General features: G+C 43.9%; 1 protein-coding gene across 7 annotated transcripts in view; it reads right to left on the bottom strand.

The window, feature by feature from the left end:
• The window catches only part of EXTL3 (exostosin like glycosyltransferase 3), a 138,181-nt gene that overhangs the window by 14,120 nt on the left and 105,508 nt on the right, over positions 1-18,553 (bottom strand). For all 7 annotated transcript variants that reach the window (XM_062212826.1, XM_062212822.1, XM_062212828.1 and 4 more), the window contains 3 exons: positions 9,562-9,689; positions 3,485-3,629; positions 679-807 (listed from right to left, as the gene is read on the bottom strand). In XM_062212826.1, coding sequence (XP_062068810.1) covers positions 679-807; positions 3,485-3,629; positions 9,562-9,689 — 402 coding nt within the window. The remainder of the gene's footprint in view (positions 1-678; positions 808-3,484; positions 3,630-9,561; positions 9,690-18,553) is intronic.

The raw sequence follows: 18,553 nt of genomic DNA, 5'->3' as shown, positions 1-18,553 counted from the left end.
AATTAACATATTAAAAGAAGACTTATTAGGTGCCAGCACTACTCTTAGAACTTTACCTACATATTAAATATATAAAAATTCTCAAGTTGTTTGATGCACATTCCTTCCCTACCTCCAGTTTAGCAGTCTGGTAAAGCCTATGGAGTTTGTTAAGTACAAAATATAAAATACATGGTTTTACACAGCAAACAAGTTCTGTTGAAATACAGTAATGTATGTGCCCTCTTATTAATGCATAAGAGGGAAAAGGTTAATAACTACCATAAGTTCAAAGCAGTGATGAGCAGAAACAATATTCTGATAGATGACAACAAATGCAATGTGATATGAAAAATACCTGTGATTTCTAATGTAACAAGACACTGTTACTACAAATATTCTTAAGAATTACAAGCTGTTTTGTAACTGAAGGCAACACTAAATCCTAGTTTCTGATGAATAAAGATGGCAAATCTTTCCCACTCAAGTTCCAAACCCTTTGAATTCTGTTCACTGGCCTTAGGACTAAAGAGGCCCTGTATTAACAACTCATTCAACCCTACAAACAGTCCCAGCAGGTAGTGTGCATCATCATCCCTACTGTACAGATGAGGTCTCAGGGCCTGTCATGGTTATATGCTGTGAAAGTCAGTGAATTAGCATGCATGCATCCACAGGCCTGTAGGAGCGAGCCCTCACCTTGATAGGGGGTTTCCGAGTGATGTGGGAGACAAGGAAGTTCATGGCAATGTCCTCACAGTTGATGTATTCATCCACCATATCTCGAATGGCCTGGGGCATCACATAAGAATACAGGTAGGCATAATACTGTCAGGGTAAGAAAAAGAACCCATATGTAGTTAGAGGCCACAATTCTTTGGCTTTCAGCAAAACACAAAAAACATGCATGTCTGGGGCTGTTTGGAAGTCAGGGAGTGGGGAGAGTAATAGGAAGCACTAGCAGCATTTAAGCAGTTGAAGCCAGGTATGCTGAACATCCTGCAACACAGCTCTTCTGCAATGAAGAGTTCTCCCACTCAAATTACCTTTATCAGCCAGAGAAACAGAATTTCATGTAATCTCCTTGACATATCAACAATGTTGAAACTAATACAAAGATCTGTTAAACTAGGTCAGACAATGGTTCAGTAGAACAATATAACCAGAACTCCATCCTGGTCTCTCACATGAGTAGCAGGGGCCCAAGGATTTGAGCTATCTTCTACTGCTTTCCCAGGCCATAGCAGAGAGCTAGATCAGAAGAAGAGCAGCTGGGGCCAGCACTGTGGCATCCCATGTGGGCACTGGTTTGAGTCCCGGTGGCTCTACTTCCAATCCAACTCTCTGCTATGGCCTGGGAAAGCAGTGGAAGATGGCCCAAATCCTTGGGCCCCTGCACCGTGTGGGAGACCTGGAGGAGGTTCCTGGCTCCTGGCTTCAGACTGGCATAGCTCCAGCAGTTGTGGCCAATTGGGGAGTGAACTAGTGAATGGAAGATCTGTCTCTCTTCTCTGCCTCCCCTTCTCTCTCTGTGTAACTCTTTCAAATAAATAAATCAATCTTTAAAAAAGAAAAAACAATTAACACTCTTATGTATGAGGCCGTGATCACCGAGGCAGTAGTCAGAATACCTGAATCAGAGTTTGAAAAGCTTAGAGCTTGAGAATGCAGATTTTTCAGCAGACAAGCGAATTACCAAGCTATGAATGGACACTGCTAGCAACAGTGGCTTCTTCTGAGCGGAACAAATGTGAAAATAAGTTGACTCCTAGTTAGACATGGTTTCTTCTCCAGCTTCTAACTAACATTCAGCTCCTCCTAGTCGACTTGTAATCCTAAAACCAATCAAGGCCCCCTCCCCCAGTTTGGAAAGTAAGCACTAGGATGAAGTTCAAAAATGAGTGGATATATCAGTTTTACACACAAAGTTTTAAAAGAAATAAGCAACCTAAAAATTTAAGATTTCTTAGGCTTGTTCTGAATGTCCCTAATACAATGACCTTTGGGTTCTATTTGAAGTGACTCGCAAAGATGCTACCATCTGAGATATGAAATATATGAGGGGGAAGGTTTGAAGGAGTCGGGGAGAAATATTAAATTTTCCATGAAAAGTTCAGTTTGAAGTATCTGAGGGACACAAAGGAAATATCCTAGAACAACTGAATGTAAAAGCTTATGAAAGGGCCGGCGCTGTGGCGTAAGGGGTAAAGCCACCATCTGCAGTGCCAGCATCCCATGTGGGAGCTGGTTCAAGTCCCAGCTACTCCATTTCTGAGCCAGCTCTCTGCTGTGGCCCAGGAAAGCAGTAGAAAATGGCCCAAGGCCTTGGGCCCCTGCACCCATGTGGGAGACCCAGAAGAAACTCCTGACTCTTGGCCCAGCTCCAGCTGTTGTGGCCACTCGGGAAGTGAACCAGCAGACGGAAGATGGTGTACTCTCGCTCTTGCGCTCGCTCGCTCACTCACTCTCTCTCTCTGCCATTCCATAACTGTGCTTTTCAAATAAATAAAAAATAAGTCTTTAAAAAAACTTATGAAAAACCAAGACAGGAATATATACATAAAAATCATCAGCTTCAGATGCCATAAAACCTCGGGGGTATGAGAGCAGCATGCCTGGGGAAACACAAAGTCAGGGGAAGAGCAGAGGCTAAAGCCTAGGAAACCTCCCCGTGCACAGGAAAGACTGGATGCATGTCTCCCGTGAAGACACTGCGGTGCCCAGGATGACACAGCCAGGTGCCTGTGCCTTTAACATGAAGGAATAACGAGGAGGCTAGTGGATGGCAGTGACAAGTTCTGAGGAAACAAGCTGAACTGGCAGTCACCGCAGAGCTCGAGGATGGGCCTGGCACAGCGGGCGTCTGTCTGAGTCAGAGAAGCCCAAGTTCAGCCTTGTGTCGGCTGCACCATGACTGGAATGGCAGTGCTGACTCGGGAAGTATCTGAAGCTTTTCAGCTCAATGCCACCAGTTTTGCAGAGGCAAATACTCGGAAAGATACACTGGCATTCCTGATGGCATCCTAGCAGTTGTACAGGCAGTCCTCTTATCCAGACATTTTGTTCTAGACAGAGTTGTTCTAAGAATCTTAGTCATTTTTTTAAAAGATCTTCTATTGCTGATTCATTCACCAAATTGCTCCAACAACTCTGAAGCCAGGAGCCAGAACTCCATTCGGGTCTCCCACAGGGGAAGCAGGGGCCCAAGCACCTGGGTCATATTCTGCTGCCTTCCCAGGTGCATTAGCAGGGAGCTGGATCAGAAGCCTGGCAGCAAGGACTGGAACCAGCACACCCAACACTGGGTGCTGGTGTAGCAGGTGGTGGCTTAACCTGCTGCATCACAATGCCAGCTCCTGATCATTGTCCTTAAAAGTAGAAACAGCTTCCTTCTTGCATAAAAGGGGCTACAAAAAGCAGAAGAGCTAACCAGAGGGCATCATGTCACTACTACAAGAAGACTCAGTTCTTATCAAGTTGATGCCATTCTTGACCTATGTCTCACCTTGTGAAAGAAGGCAGCACCTGTCAGCACCATGGACAGCTCACAGGAGTAGTTGGAGTTGTACAGCCAGGACTGGTGAGGGATGTCCCAAGCGTGGTATCGGCCAGGAAAGCCCACGATGCGGTCACGAGCTTCTCTCCAAACCCTCAAAAATACAAGCACACACATACACACCTGAGTACCAAGTACTAAGATGATCAAAATGTTTAAAATTACTATCTATCCTGCACGTTTTTCCTTTTTTTCCTCTGATTTTTAAATATCAAAATCTACCACACACCACATAAACTGTGTCACGTACACCTTCCTTAGTAAGCACCTGCCCATTTTATTATCTGGCAGCCAATATCTCTCCAGCCTTGAGGCAAAGAGTAAAAGGACATAAAATGGGTTATATACAACAATCTACTGCAAAAGCAGGACATACATAATTTGTGTATATTCTACACACTGAGCTTTCATTGAGAGGGCATACAATGAAAAACATTTAGAGACCATTGGGATTGTTTATTGATTTGAAAGACAGGAGACAGGGGCCAGCGCTGTGGCGCAGCAGGTTAACATCCTGGCCTGAAGCGCTGGCATCCCATATGGGCACTGGTTCTAGTCCTAGTCCCAGCTGCTCCTCTCCCGATCCAGCTCTCTGCTATGGCCTGGGAAAGCAGTAGAGGATGGCCCAAGTCCTTGGGCCCTTGCACCCACGTGTTTAAAAAAAAAAAAAGACAGGAGACAGACACAGAGACAGACAGAGAGATGTCCCATCCGCTCATTTTCTCCTCAAATGCTGACAACAGCTGGGGCTGGGTTCAGCCAGGAGCTAAACTCAATCTGGGTCTCCACCACATGGGTGATAGGGACCCAAGTACTTGAGTCATCATGGAATGCCTCCCAAGGTGTGCATCAGCATTAACCAGGAATAAGAAGGGGAACCAGGACTTGAACCCAGGCACTTTGATGGTAGGGTGTGGATATCCCAACCAATGTCCTAATCACTATGCCAAACATCCACCCGAAGACCACTTGTTTAACCACAGGAGACTACGCCTAGAATAAAAAGTACCAGACCTAATATCTAATTTGAACAAAGCTGAGGGAGAAATCTGTATCATGAAAAATGGTCTACAAATGAAAGCTTTCATTAAATCCAAGGAACTGAGAATTCAATATGTTTCAGGGTAAACTTTTATGTCATTTCCAAATTTACAGGCAAGGTAGAACAAATAAAATCAGTCTCCAGTTCTAGCAGCTAAAATTGAAAAGCTGAAATCACTTAAGAGTTCCACAGGCCCCAGCAGTCCTGCAGAAAGACTTTAAACTGCCTGAGAGATTCCCCTGCCATTTACAGGGAACTTCAATTCCCAGAACATAGAAGATTTCATTTCAAAAACATTCTTTTCCTAATAAGTTTGAAAGCAGCTAACCCAGTCCAGTAGATGACAAATCACAACCTCTATCACAATACAATACCCTTCTAGGGGGCAGTTTTTAGACAACTGATAGGTGTTTAAAAAAAAAAAATGGTAAGAAATATATCTGTGCTGTTGTGCAACCATCACCACCACCCATCTCCAGAACTTTATCACCTTTCCCAACTTAATCTCTGTACCCACAAGGCACTAACTCCCCATTCCCCTCCCACTTTCCCCAGCCCATAGAATCCACCACTGCCCTATGAAGTTAACTACTCTTAAGTACCTTATCTAGTAGAATCACACAAAGTATAAAGGGTCTTCAAAGTTTCAACAAAAATGCATGAAAAAAAAAACTATACATGAATTTCAAGTTTTTTTGTACTGAAATAAATTTATCCTTTAATTCCCTTTTCTATAAACTTTTCAGAGCCCCCTCTTCTTTATCCTTTTTGGTGTTTCCACTACTGACTATTATAAACAATGCTGCACAACTATTCTTGTAGTCTCTGTGTGGACATGTTTTCCATTTTCTTGGGTGTCTCCTTTCTCTCTCCTATCAGTAAGAACTTGTTTGCCTCTTTCTTAGTAAGTTGAAGGTAATCAAACTCAATCTCTTGTCAGAGGGAGGAATTCTTATATTTACCCTCTCCATTTGAATCTAGGTCTGTTTTACTCCCTCTCAGGTGAAATAAGTAAATTGGAGAGATTAGTAAGAGGAAGATTTTAGCTCAAAGGATGCCCAAATGAGCAAAGAAGATGAGAAAAAGTTAGGATGCACAGGTAGATTCACCAGCTCCATTTCTAGAGGTCAAACCTCGAATTTTGAATAGTTGCTAAGAAACACTTTAAAAGACTTCCCAGTGTCCTGTCACCACCTGGAAATCTGTTGAGAAATGGTATAGAGAAGGTCAAAGTCTTCCTCAGTCAGGAGCCATAGAAGATCACAAACACCATCTATTTTAATAAACTTCAAATTCATCAAAGCTAGGTATTCTTATCTAAATCATTCCTGTTAACACCCAAGATTCTGTGCACAGCTCCTAGTCCTGCTGGATACGCTAAACCGTGTCACGTGGTACCAGAAGTACACTCCCCCTTCCCACCACCAACATATGCAATGGTAAAGGCCATTCCTGGAGTCATTACATAGCTTTCTTCCTTTCATAAAAACAGGTGGAGAGAGCTGGTTATTTTATTATCATGTACAAAGGAACATACCCCAGTTTAGAAGGACTGTTTTAAATTGTATCTTTTCATTTTTAAAGACTCATTTATTTACATATTTGAAAGGCAGAGTAACAGAGAAGAGCAAAAGATCAATTGATCAATCTTCCATCTATTGATCCGGTCACAACAGCTAGGGCTGGGCCAGGCTGAACATTGCAGGAAGCAACTGATTGAGGCCGGTGTCACAGTGGTGAAATAATTCACCAGAGCAGTCAGGGTTACATTTACTGAACACACTGCAAGGGAGCAGTGGACAGGGCAGCCAGAGGCTGTCTGCTGTCAATATATTTTCTTTATAATTTACTTAATTATTTGAAAGGAAGAGTTAGAGGAAGAGACAGAGCAAGGGAGAAATCTTCCATCTGCTGGTTCACTCCCCAAACAGCCACAACAGCCTAGGCTGGGCCAGGTCAAAACCAGAAGCCTGGAACTCCATTCAGGTCTGCTATGTGGGTGGCAGGGGCCCAGGCATTTGGGCCACGTTCTGCTGCTTTCCCAGGCGCATTAGCAGGGAGCCAGATTGGAAGTAGCCAGGACTCCAATTGGCGCTCATATGGGATGCCAGCATCACAGGCAGCAGCTAACATGATGCACTACATTGCCAGCCCCGATTTTTGTTTTTTAATCACAGCAAGGCAACAGACCTACTTCAATAATATACCAGGAGGAAGTCAAAGGAAATGTGAGCAGTTGGGATGGGGAGGGGAAGAAGTGATATTCTAACTTTTAAGAAATGTATCCTGGGCCAGTGCTGTGATATAGCGGGTAAAGCCATTGCCTGCAGTTCTGGCATCCCATATGGGTGCTGGTTCGAGTCCTGGCAGCTCCATTTCCAATCCAGCTCTCTGCGATGGCCTGGGAAAGCAGTGGAAGATGGCCCAAGTCCTTGGGCCCCTGTGCCCATATGGGACACCTGAAATAAGCTCCTGGCTTCGGATCAGCTCAGCTCTGGCCATTGTGGCCATTTGGGGAATGAACCAGCAGATGGAAGACCTTTCTCTCTGTCTCTCCCTCTCTCTGTTTGTAACTCTGCCTCTCAAATAAATAAATATTTAAAAAATAAATGTGTCAAATCTCTCCTTACTTATAAACACAAAGAAAAGGAAGCCTAGACAGGACAGGCTGGCATTCACTGAACACAAGAGGAATACAGAAAAGAAGTCACAGAGCCGGCATTGTGGCTTAGTGGGTTGAGCCACTGCTTGCATATGCCAGCATCCATATGGGCACCAGTTCAAGTGGCGGCTGCTCCACTTCTTATCCAGCTCCCTGCTAATGTGCCTGAGAAAACAGTGGAAGATGGCCCAAGTGCTTGGGCCCTGCCACCCATGTAGGAGACCTGGACAAAGCCTAGCCCTGGCCATTGTGGCCATTTGTGGAGTGAACCAGCAGATCTAAGATCTGTCTCCCTCCCTTTTCTCTCTAACTCTGCTGGGACACAAACCCATGCCCATATGGGATGCTGGTTAAGCCACAGGCAGTGGCTTACCCCGCTATGCCACAATGTGCATGATTTCTTGTCTAAGAAACCAAAAGCACAATCAAAGAAAAAATAAATAAATGAGAGTACATCAAAATGTAAAAATTTGCTCTAAGAACACCATCAAGAAAATGAAAAGACAATCCACAGAATGGGAGAAAATATTTGCAACTCATTCTGATGAGGGGCTTGCATCCAGAATATATGGATATGAAGAATTCTTACAATAATAAAAAGACCACCTAAACAAAAGTAGACCAAGAAGATATATAAATGGCCAATCCAGTCCTTCCACTCCTAGATGTATAGAAAAAAAAATGCTCATATAAAAACTGGTTTCGGATCAGCCCAGCTCCAGCTGCTGCAGCCAGATGGGGAGCGAACCAGCAGGTGGAAGATCAATCGAACTCTCTTTCTCTCTCTCTCTCTGCCCCTGTAACTCTGCCTTTCAAATAAATATTAAAAAAAAAAAAAAATGTTGGTGCAGGAGAGGGCAATCTACAGACACTGGCGGCTGCAGAGAACCCTGAGGGGCTGGAACAAAATGGGGAGGTAGGGAGGCACTGCTAAAGGGCAGGGGACTTCTTTTGGTGGTGCTGAGAAGTTCTAAACTTGACCATGGTGACAGCTGCACAACTCTCTGAATACGCAGTCCTCTGACACTACCCAGTGAACTGTATACTTACATGTGTGAACTGTAGAGTATATAAATTATATTCAATAAATGACACCCAAAAAATGAGCTGTACAAAAAAATGATCACACACTTCGGTGTCACAGAAAATGTCAAACTGCTTTAAAAGTTTCTAAAGGCTTACTCTGACGTTTTGAACTTTCCTCGCTGTGACACACAGCAAACTGTCCCTGGATCCACATCCCAGTCCATGACTCAGTTTGAGTGGCCCTGATCTACTCCATCCTCTTTCCTGCAGTGTGCCCTCAGTGGGATGCTTAATATCTAATAGCAACTTTGAAGATTCAAGAAAGCAGCACAATTAAGTGGCTGAATGGAAGCTCTGGAGTTAGGCAGACATGCATTTGTGTCCTAGCTCTGTCTGCCACTGACTTACTTTCTGCATAGCTTTGTTCATTTGGATCTCAATTATTTCTACATACATGGAAACAACTACAACTTGATGGAGGATCATGGAGATAAACTGGATACAGTACTCAGCTAGTCCCTGACACGCAGCACAGGGTCAACAAATGTTAAGCAGCAGCAGTGGCAACACCATCAGCACCTCCTCCTTTTTGCTCTTGGAGCTCTGCTTCAAACCCATCTATCTTGAAATCATTTTGGATCCAGTACTCTGGCCATATCCCACTGTCACAATGTATCATACAGCAGTATGCTGCTTCTAGCTGCCAGGGAATCACTTCCCAGTGCTCTAACAAAAACCTACAATTTTGCTTTGAGAACTAGCCCTTGCCTCCAGTCACAGCCTGAGGTTTGGATCTGAGGATGGTATGTGAGAGTACTTCAGAAAGCTTGTGGATATTCAGAATTCAAAGATAAATTTTGGTACAAAGAAATTTTTGAAAAGTCTAACTTTTTAATAATATGCATTCTTTTCATGAACTTTTTGAAGAACTCTCAGACACATGAATTCTAAAGTTTTCTACACCAAAATAAACTAACTCCATTTTCCATGAATTTCTAAAGTCTCCTTATACTTGTAGTTCTAAGAGCAGGCAGCAACCCTGGTCCGACCGACCAAAGAATTCCATCCCCCTGGCCACAGAGGAAGAGCCTGTCCAAGGGCACAACAGAGCCTAGAGAGCAAGAGAAACGAAATCCTCCAAAACCAACTGAGACTCTGGATCCAGCCATGTCCTACATCACCCCTTTCTACCTCTAAGAAAGGGGCAGAAATTCATTTTGCTGCCTAATCCAGGTCTGAGTTGGTTTCTGCCACTTGCAAAGTCAAGTGTTGCCTTCTTGCAAAGCAGTGCCTCACCGAAATCCAAACATGATTTCATCGTGGCGAAGGTGAGCATCATCGTCAATAGACAGGATAGCCTCTGTCTCAATTTCATTCCAGGGCAAGAATCGGTTGTTCAAACTGTTCTTCTCAGTTCGGACCACCTGAAAGAGAAAGAACGCACACTAAAAATCATGCTGCATTATAGAAGGCAAAATCAAAACTTCAGCTCAAAGGAGACTGTGGCTATGTTCAGTGAATAATTTTGCCTGATCACCTATCAGTTGTAAAATCTAGCATATGCCTTTCAGAAGTAACTGTCTTACAATTCAACAAATGTATAATGATTTCACACTGTAAGCTTTATTTATTTGCCTCATAAATTATCCTGTGAAACAAGCTAAAGCTAAGGACTCTTTAACATACGTGATATACCAATCACAGACATTAAAAATAACTTTCCCAAGAGAACACAAGGTGGCAGAGTGGAGCTGAGATGTCGGTTCCCAGCACTGGAATCTCCTAGCTGGCTCATAAACTTTAAATCCAAATTCAAAATTCCCTTGTGTGTATGTTATTTCTGACCTCCAATTTTAAGGCATTTTTGGGGAGTGAAAGCAAAACAAACACCCACAGATCACTGTATTGAGATGAATTACTTCACCTTTGCAATTCCTATCTACAATGCTCACTATTCAGTGCATATATAGAGATTTTAAATTTAGTTTTTAAATTTATTTTTATTTAAAAGACAGAGAAAGATCTCAGCATCTACTGGTTTGCACCTAAAATGCTCACAACAGCCAAGGCTGGGCCAGGTCTAACCCAGAAGCCTGGAACTCCATATGGGTCTCCCATGTGTGTGGGACACACCTAGGTACTTAAGTTATCACCTGATACTTCTCAGAGTACACAGCAACAGGGAGCTGGATCAGAAGCTGAGGAGCTGGGACTCAAACCAGGCATTCCAATATTGTCCCCAGCAGCATCTTAACTGCTGTGCCGAAAGTCTGCTGACTGCCTTCTTTAAATTTTATCTATGTAGTTAAATAGCTCCTGTGTCTTCAGCAAATTCAAACTACATCTATTCAAAGTGATCCAAACATGCAAAGTAGTGGGTTTTTTTTTTCCATAAAACAGCTGCTTGTGTCTTAAACAGAATTAGATATAACAAAAAATTTTATTTTAAGCTATATCTCAGGTAAGTAGTTTACCTACAACGTAGCCGGTAGCTTGCTATCTAAAATAAGGGTACTTCAAAAAGTGTGTGGAGGGGTGGGAGTTTGGCCTAGTGGGTACAAGGTCAGTTAGCAGGCTTGCATCCCTTTTCAAAGTGCCTGGGTTTAATGCTCCAGCTCGTGACCCCAGCTCCCTGCTAATGCAGTCACTGGGAGTACCAAGTGATGGCTCCAGGAACTGGGTTCCGGCCATCCACATGGGAGCCTTGGATTGAGTTCGTGGGCCCAGGCTAGGCAATTGCAGGCATTTGGAGAGTGAACCAGCAGAAGGGCACAGGATCTCTGTTTTTCGGTTTGTGAGAAAAAAAGTTTGTGGCAAATGGAATTAAAAGATAAGTTTAGGTGCCCGCATGGCTTAGCAAGCAAATCTGCTGCCTGTAACACCCCATCTCATATCAGTGCCCATTCACACCCTGGCTCCTCTACTTCTGATCTAGTTCCCCGCTGGTGGCCTAGGAAAACAGGGGAAGGTGGCCCAAGTGTTTAGACCCCTGCACTCACTTGGGAGGTCCAGATGAAGCTGCTGGCTCCTGGCTTCAGCCCGGTCCAGGGCTGGCCATTGCAGCTATCTGAGGAATGAACCAAATGGTGGAAGACCTCTCTCTTTCTGTCTCCCTCTTTCTCTGTTAACTCTCATTTTTAAAATAAATAATCTCTTTAAAAAATTGTAAAGAGGGTAGAAGTTTATTTTGGTGCAAAAAAACCCACTTAAATCCATGTTTATGAAAGGTCTCCTGAAAGTTCATGAAAACTATATACTATAAAAAACTAGGCATTTATTTCAAAAAAAGTGTGCCAAAATAAACTTATCTTTTGATTTAATTTTCTACCTTATTAAATTATCTTTTTTTTTTTTTTTTTTAAACAGGCAGAGTGGGTAGTGAGAGAGAGAGAGACAGAGAGAAAGGTCTTCCTTTTTGCCGTTGGTTCACTCCCCTAATGGCCGCCACGGCCGGCACTGCGCTGATCCGAAGCCAGGAGCCAGGTGCTTCTCCTGGTCTCCCATGGGGTGTAGGGCCCAAGCACTTGGGCCATCCTCCACTGCCTTCCCGGGCCATAGCAGAGAGCTGGCCTGGAAGAGGGGCAACTGGGATAGAATCCAGCGCCCCAACCGGGACTAGAACCCGGTGTGTCGGCGCCGCAAGGCGGAGGATTAGCCTGTTAAGCCACGGCGCCGGCCTAAATTATCTTCTGTCAATAAGTGATTACAAGTCAGTGCTTTGAAAGTTCATTTTTATATTAACTTTATCTAATTAATCCAATTAATAAGAAACAACCATTTAATTCTCAAAAACCAAACACACCTTGTAAGTAATCGTCTTTTTAGAAAGCCAGAGTCATTTTACCTTTGACAGACCATTTTCCTTATACCGAGGATACCTCTACCTAACATGATGAATTAATTTTCTCCAAGGTCTAAAAGTTTATGAAAGGTTTCAAAGGTACTCCCATGACCACACTAGCATTGTCTCTCCAGTTTAAAATACCTTTCCCTCAGTCTTCCATCAAATCTATCCTCCCCATGGAGACTCAGATCAGAAGCCTCCTGCTGCATCTCCTTATCAGAAAGAATCACTTCGGCCGGGGCTGCGGCCTGCGGGTGAAGCCACTGCCTGCAGTACCAGCATCCCATATAGGGCCTGGCTTCAGATCAGCACAGCTCCAGCAGTTGCAGCCAACTGGGGAGTGAACTTGCGAATGGAAGACCTCTCTCTCCCTCTCTCTCTCTCCGCCTCTGTATAACTCTGCCTTTCAGATAAATAAATAAATAATAAATCTTTAAAAAAAAATAGGGAGGAGGGTGTATGTTTAGATTTTGTCTCAGCCTCAAGAGTTAAAGCTCAACTCAGAACAAAATAAGATCTGTTGCAGATATGCAACTGCAGATACCAGAAACTTTTTTTTTTTTTTTAAGATTTTGTTTATTTATTTGAGAGGTAGAGTTTCAGACAGTGAGAGGAAGAGACAGGAGACAGAGAAAGGTCTTCCTTCCGTTGGTTCACTCCCCAAATGGCCATGACAGCTGGAGCTGCGCCGATCTGAAGCCAGGAGCCAAGGTGCAGGGGCCCAGGCATTTGGGCTATCTTCTACTGCTTTCCCAGGCTATAGCAGAGAGCTGGATTGGAAGAGGAGCAGCTGGGACTAGAACTGGTGCCCATATGGGATACCAGCGCTGTAGGCGGAGGATTAACCTACTACGCCACGGTGCCGGCCCCACCAGAAACTCTTTGAATTACCCTTGCATTAAATAGGTGATGATCACAGTCAGCAACAAACAGAAATCCATCCTGCCCACAGTATGTCAGACCCGTATAAAATGCCCAAGTCTGCAGCTGATGGTCTAAGCTCAGATTCAGCTGCAACAGAGCGAAGGAACTGAGGCATGTGTCAGGAAAAATAAGAGTGGCAGGAAGAGGACAACGCAATGTACGCACCTCAGCAGCTGCTGGGCTCCATTCCCCATGGAGCAGAAGAGGGCCAGCCAGAAGTGGCGTGAGTCAAATGGCCAGCTCAGCAATGGCAAAATGCCATCTACTGCAAGATGCATCCCCATCTCACAGATGCTCCAGTGTAAAACAATGTGCACCTTACCAGTAAGTGAAGGGATACAGCAGCCATCTACTCAGACTCTCACCAAACCCTCTACAACATTCATTTTCCTTTCCTAACATACCTCGCCTTCATGTAACACAGAACTGACTCTGCCAGTTCAGTGGAACAAAGCCCCTCCTCAATTCAGCGGTGATTACACAGAGCTCAAAGTGAAAACACTGAGAAATTCAATTTGTGGACATTAACTTGCAGATTATCAACTTTGTGATTTAACCTCCATGAGGGTTATCTATAGCAAAATTAGTAACGCCAGAACACAATACAGATCATGAATAACCAAGATGTGGCCTGAAGACCAGAGGCACAGACTCCACCTGAGACTGTCAGAAATACGGAATTGGTACAGCTAATAGTCTAACAGCGAGGATGCCTGGGTTTGATACCCTGCTCTGGCTACCAACTCCAGCTTCCCGCCACTGCAGACCCTGGGAGGCAAGCAGGTGACGGCTCCAGTAGCTGGTTCTTGTCACGCATATGGGAGACCTGAACTGAATTCCTACACGGGGTTTCTAGCTCCCAGCTTGGCCCTGGCCTAGCCCTGACCATTGTGAGCATTTAGAGAATGAACATCAGGTGGGAGCTGTGTCAAATAAATAAATAAAAAGAAATTGAGAAATGCAGAACTGCAGTAACCCACACCCCATCTCAGCCCTGTGACTGCGTCAATCCCCAGGTGATTCCTTCGCACATTAAATTTTGAGAAGCACTGGGACAGAAGGAAAAAAACATGGCATTGGAGTCGATCAAAAAAGCTTGGTCTCAAATTCCAATTCCTCCACTCACTACATGTGTGAGCATAAGCAGCCTCTGCTAGATCAACACAGCTCCATGTTGTCTGCAAAAACTGAAGTGACTATGAGCCAAACTTGATGGTCCCATAAACAAGCTAACTCCAAAAATAAGAAAAACTAACATCATCGTGATTTGAAACCTAGAGCTCATGCGATTATTTGTCCAGTTAACAAACTGAATCAAATCAGGAGAACTTCACTCATTCTTTAGAAGACTTCGGTGGGGTCACAGAGGAGGTTTAACAGCAAACCTCCTTGGTTTGCTGGGCTTTGACTTGCTTGTGCTTGGGCTTAGACTGCACAGCCAGTTTTTTGAAGTTTATTCAAGTCCATTACTTGGCTAAGAAATGGCAAGAAGAGAACTGCTACTAGGGCTTCTAGGAACACACTGCACCTACCACCTCCACTCCTCTCGCTGGGCCCCTCCGGCCTGGCTCACAGCAACGTGTTAAGGATGTTCAGTAGCACTCTGCTACTGAATCTCATAAGGCACAGGGCTCCCTTTCTCAATAAAAACTTATCTGACCCTAGACATCACTGGTGCCACTGTGAAGACTCTATTTAAAGTCAACCTGCAGAAGCCAGTAAAGCTAATGGTACTTTGAAGAATAACTGTAGTTCCTTATCTAAGGACAATCACCTTTTCCCCATAACCGCAAGAACATTTCAGCCCTTAAAAGCTTTCCAAATACAAACTAAAATTGTGGAGTGAGAGGTAAAGGCTTTCTTTCAATACTTTTGCTTCAAAGCTATAATACTTAAAGCTAGACAAAGGCTCAGAAAATCAACCATTATCAGTGCTGGTGCCAAAAGCTGAAGGACAAGACTCAAAATTCTTTTTTTTTTTTTTCTTTGACAGGCAGAGTGGACAGTGAGAGAGACAGAGAGAAAGGTCTTCCTTTTGCCACTGGTTCACCCTCCAACGGCCGCCGCGGCTGGCGCGCTGCGGCCGGCGCACCGCGCTGATCCGATGGCAGGAGCCAGGTGCTTCTCCTGGTCTCCCATGGGGTGCAGGGCCCAAGGACTTAGGCCATCCTCCACTGCACTCCCTGGCCACAGCAGAGAGCTGGCCTGGAAGAGGGGCAACCGGGACAGAATCCGGTGCCCTGACTGGGACTAGAACCTGGTGTGCCGGCGCCGCAAGGCGGAGGATTAGCCTAGTGAGCCGCGGTGCCAGCCCAAGACTCAAAATTCTTAAGTGTAGACATGCAGATCACCACAGGCATCTAAGAATTTAGGGAAGATTCATGAGATGAGCATTTGTAACATACCACTTGGGATGGTATCACAGTGCCTGGGTTCAAGTCCCAGTTGCACTCCCAATTTCAGCTTCCTAGAAATGAGCACCCTAGGAAGCTACAAGCTCCTAGGTACAAGTACTTGGATCACTGTCTCCAACACAGGAGGCCTAGGTTGAGTTCCCAGCTCCGAGCTTCAGTCTGGCCAAGCCCCCACTGCTGCAAGCATCTAGGAATGAAGTGGCAGATGGGAGATCTCTGTGTCATCCTCCCCCCCCCCTTTTTTTTTCAAATAAATAATTTTTCAATTAAAAAAGAAAAAGAGAAATATTCTCATTTTTATGTTGTTTTGCTTTAAAATAAAATAACACACTCAGGGCAGGCATTTGGCCTAGAAGTTAAGATGTTCGTTTAAGACTGCCCACATCCCATATTTGAGTACCTAGGCTCAAAACCTACCTTTGTCTCCTGATTCATTTCTTGCTAATGCAGACTGAGAGGCAGTGGTGATAGGTCAGGTAGATGGGTCCCTGGGAGACTTGACTTGAGTTCCTGGCTCCCCGCTTCAATGAGGCCCAGCCTCAGCTCCAGCCACTGAATCAATCAGTTGATGTGAGTGCTCTTGCTCTCCCTCTTCCCCAGTCTTTTCTATCTCTCAAACGAGCAAACACTGCCCGCCATAACACTGGCTATTTCTCCATGCTTGTATACTGCATTGTTATTAGACACTTTATGATTACTTTAGTAACTTGTGAAGACTTTCAAATTATTGCTTTAATTACTAGTATGACACTGACCAGATGAACAGAGAATAGTGCCTGACATACAGATGTTCTCCAAAGATTTCATAAACAATGAATTAGACAAAAATGAAACATAACTTAGTCCTGTCATTCTATTCGCAGAATATGGAATAAAGACTTGGGAAGTTTACAGATCAGAGCCACATTTAAACATTCAATATATTTTATATTAAAAAAATGATAACTAGAAAGTAATCAGGAAAGTTCTTAGTGTGTAATGTAGTTTTTGATAGCAAAAAGTCCACCAACCTCTAACAATCAAGTGAGGAGCTCACTACCATTCATTTTTCCTATTTCACATACAGTGCTCCCTTACAATAATACCGCACTAGTTTTTCTGTTTTACCATCACACATCAAAGTGTTGACTTCTCTCATCAAACCTTTCTTCTCATCACAATGGAACAGGACAGCAAAGGCCTAGGATCCCATCACCACTAAATTTAGCAACTTAAACACACTTAAATGTCCTTTTTCTCTTTTAGATTGCACTTGGCCCAGCCAAGCCCAACAACCTTCAGCCTCCAACAATATGTACACATGCATGATGTACATCTGTCATGAATCCATACCTGAAAATGAATGTACAGCAAGCCTATGTCATACAGGCCAGAAAGGGAAATGACAACTAACTTTAGTCTCCCATCACCTCCCCTCCTCTAACTCAGAACTTGGAAATCAAGAAAAGGAAGTACCAGACGAGGCACACAGTCATGTGTCCCTCCGTCAAAAGTGAGACAACGCTTGAGGTGAGTGGGTGAAGAGGTGAGCGGCAGAGGGGACACTGGAAAAAAGCAGCAGCATTTCAACTTCTAGGTTATTCTATGGATTCTTGGTCATTCAATAAACATCAAGTGGTAGGGGCAAAAACCAGAAAACACCAAGGAGGAATGGAAAGGAATAAGAAAGTAAGATGGTGAATCAAGTTTTCCATTTTTAACTCCAAATATGGGCCTACTGCAGTATTTTAAAAATGGTGTATGCTTTAACTTTTGAGACAGTCTGTTTTAATTTATAAAAGTTGCCACTGATCTCTATGAAACTACAGGTAAAATAGCATAATTAGAGTCAGCATCAAGGCACATGAAAACCATATACAGCACATTGAAAATGCTCAGAAATTGTTGCCATTATCATATGAGATTAGCACAGCCCCTTCCTAGTTTGTGATATGTTTTACATATATATTTATACATACATTTTAATTTTTACATATTTAGTCATATCTAAATATATCATTTATTATTTAGAAACAAGCTTGTGCCTTTCCAAGAATTTCTGACTTGGTAAAAAAGAAATAAACACTGAATTATGGTCAAAAGTCCTGAAACCCAGTTATAGTTAGATATTAATGAGCCACATGACCTGAAATTCTTACAGCCCCAGATTCTTCACTTAGAAGTAGTCAAGAGTTTATCAGAAGGGCCCACATTTTGGCACACTGGGTTAAGCCGCTGCTGGCATCCCGTATCAGAGCACCAGTTCGAGTCCCAGGTGCTCCACTTCCAGCTCTCTGCCAATACACCTGGGAAAGCAGAAGATGGCTCAAGTACTTGAGCCCCTGCCATCCTCATGGGACACCCAGATGGAGCTCCTGGCTCCTGGCTTTGGCCTGGCCCAGCCCTGGCTGTTGGCAGTCACTTGGGGAATGAGCCAGGAGATGGAAGATCTCTGTCTCTCCATATCACTCCTCCTTTCAAATTAATAAAAATAAACCTTTAAAAAAAAGAGAGAGAGAGAGAGACAGGGAGATATAACTTAAAGAACTGATGTGACGGGGCCAGCATTGTGGCAATAGTGGCTTAAGCCACAGCTGTGATCCCAGCATCCCACGTGGGCACTGCTTCAAGTTCAGCTGCTCCACTTCCGATCCAGCTACTTGCTAATGCACCAAGGAAAGCAGTGGAAGATGGCCCAAGTGCTTAAGCACCCATACCGATGTGGGAGACCTAGAAGCAGCTCTGGGCTCTTGGATTCAGCCTGGCCCAGGCCCAGCCATTGCAGCCATCTGGGGAGTGAACCCACAGACGGATCTCTTGATCTCTCAATATCTCTCGCTCTCTCCCTAGCTCTCTAACTTTCCCTTTCAAATGAGTTTTAAAAAAAGAATTGATGTACCACAATTAGTAAATTACTTGCGTAACATAACGTTTTTGCAATTCCTTTAAATTTCTATCATTTTTGCTACTGATTTCTGATTTTTTTTTTTTTTTTTTGAGAGGCAGAGTGGACAGTGAGAGAGAGACAGAGAGAAAGGTCTTCCTTTTGCCACTGGTTCACCCTCCAATGGCCGCCGCGGTAGGTGCACTGCGGCAAGCGCACCGCACTGATCCGATGGCAGGAGCC

This window comes from Lepus europaeus, chromosome 16 (assembly GCF_033115175.1).
Source record: "Lepus europaeus isolate LE1 chromosome 16, mLepTim1.pri, whole genome shotgun sequence".
Taxonomy (NCBI): Eukaryota; Metazoa; Chordata; class Mammalia; order Lagomorpha; family Leporidae; genus Lepus; species Lepus europaeus.
The sequence above is the reverse complement of the archived record's forward strand: the minus strand, read 5'-3'. Positions and strand labels throughout refer to the sequence as shown.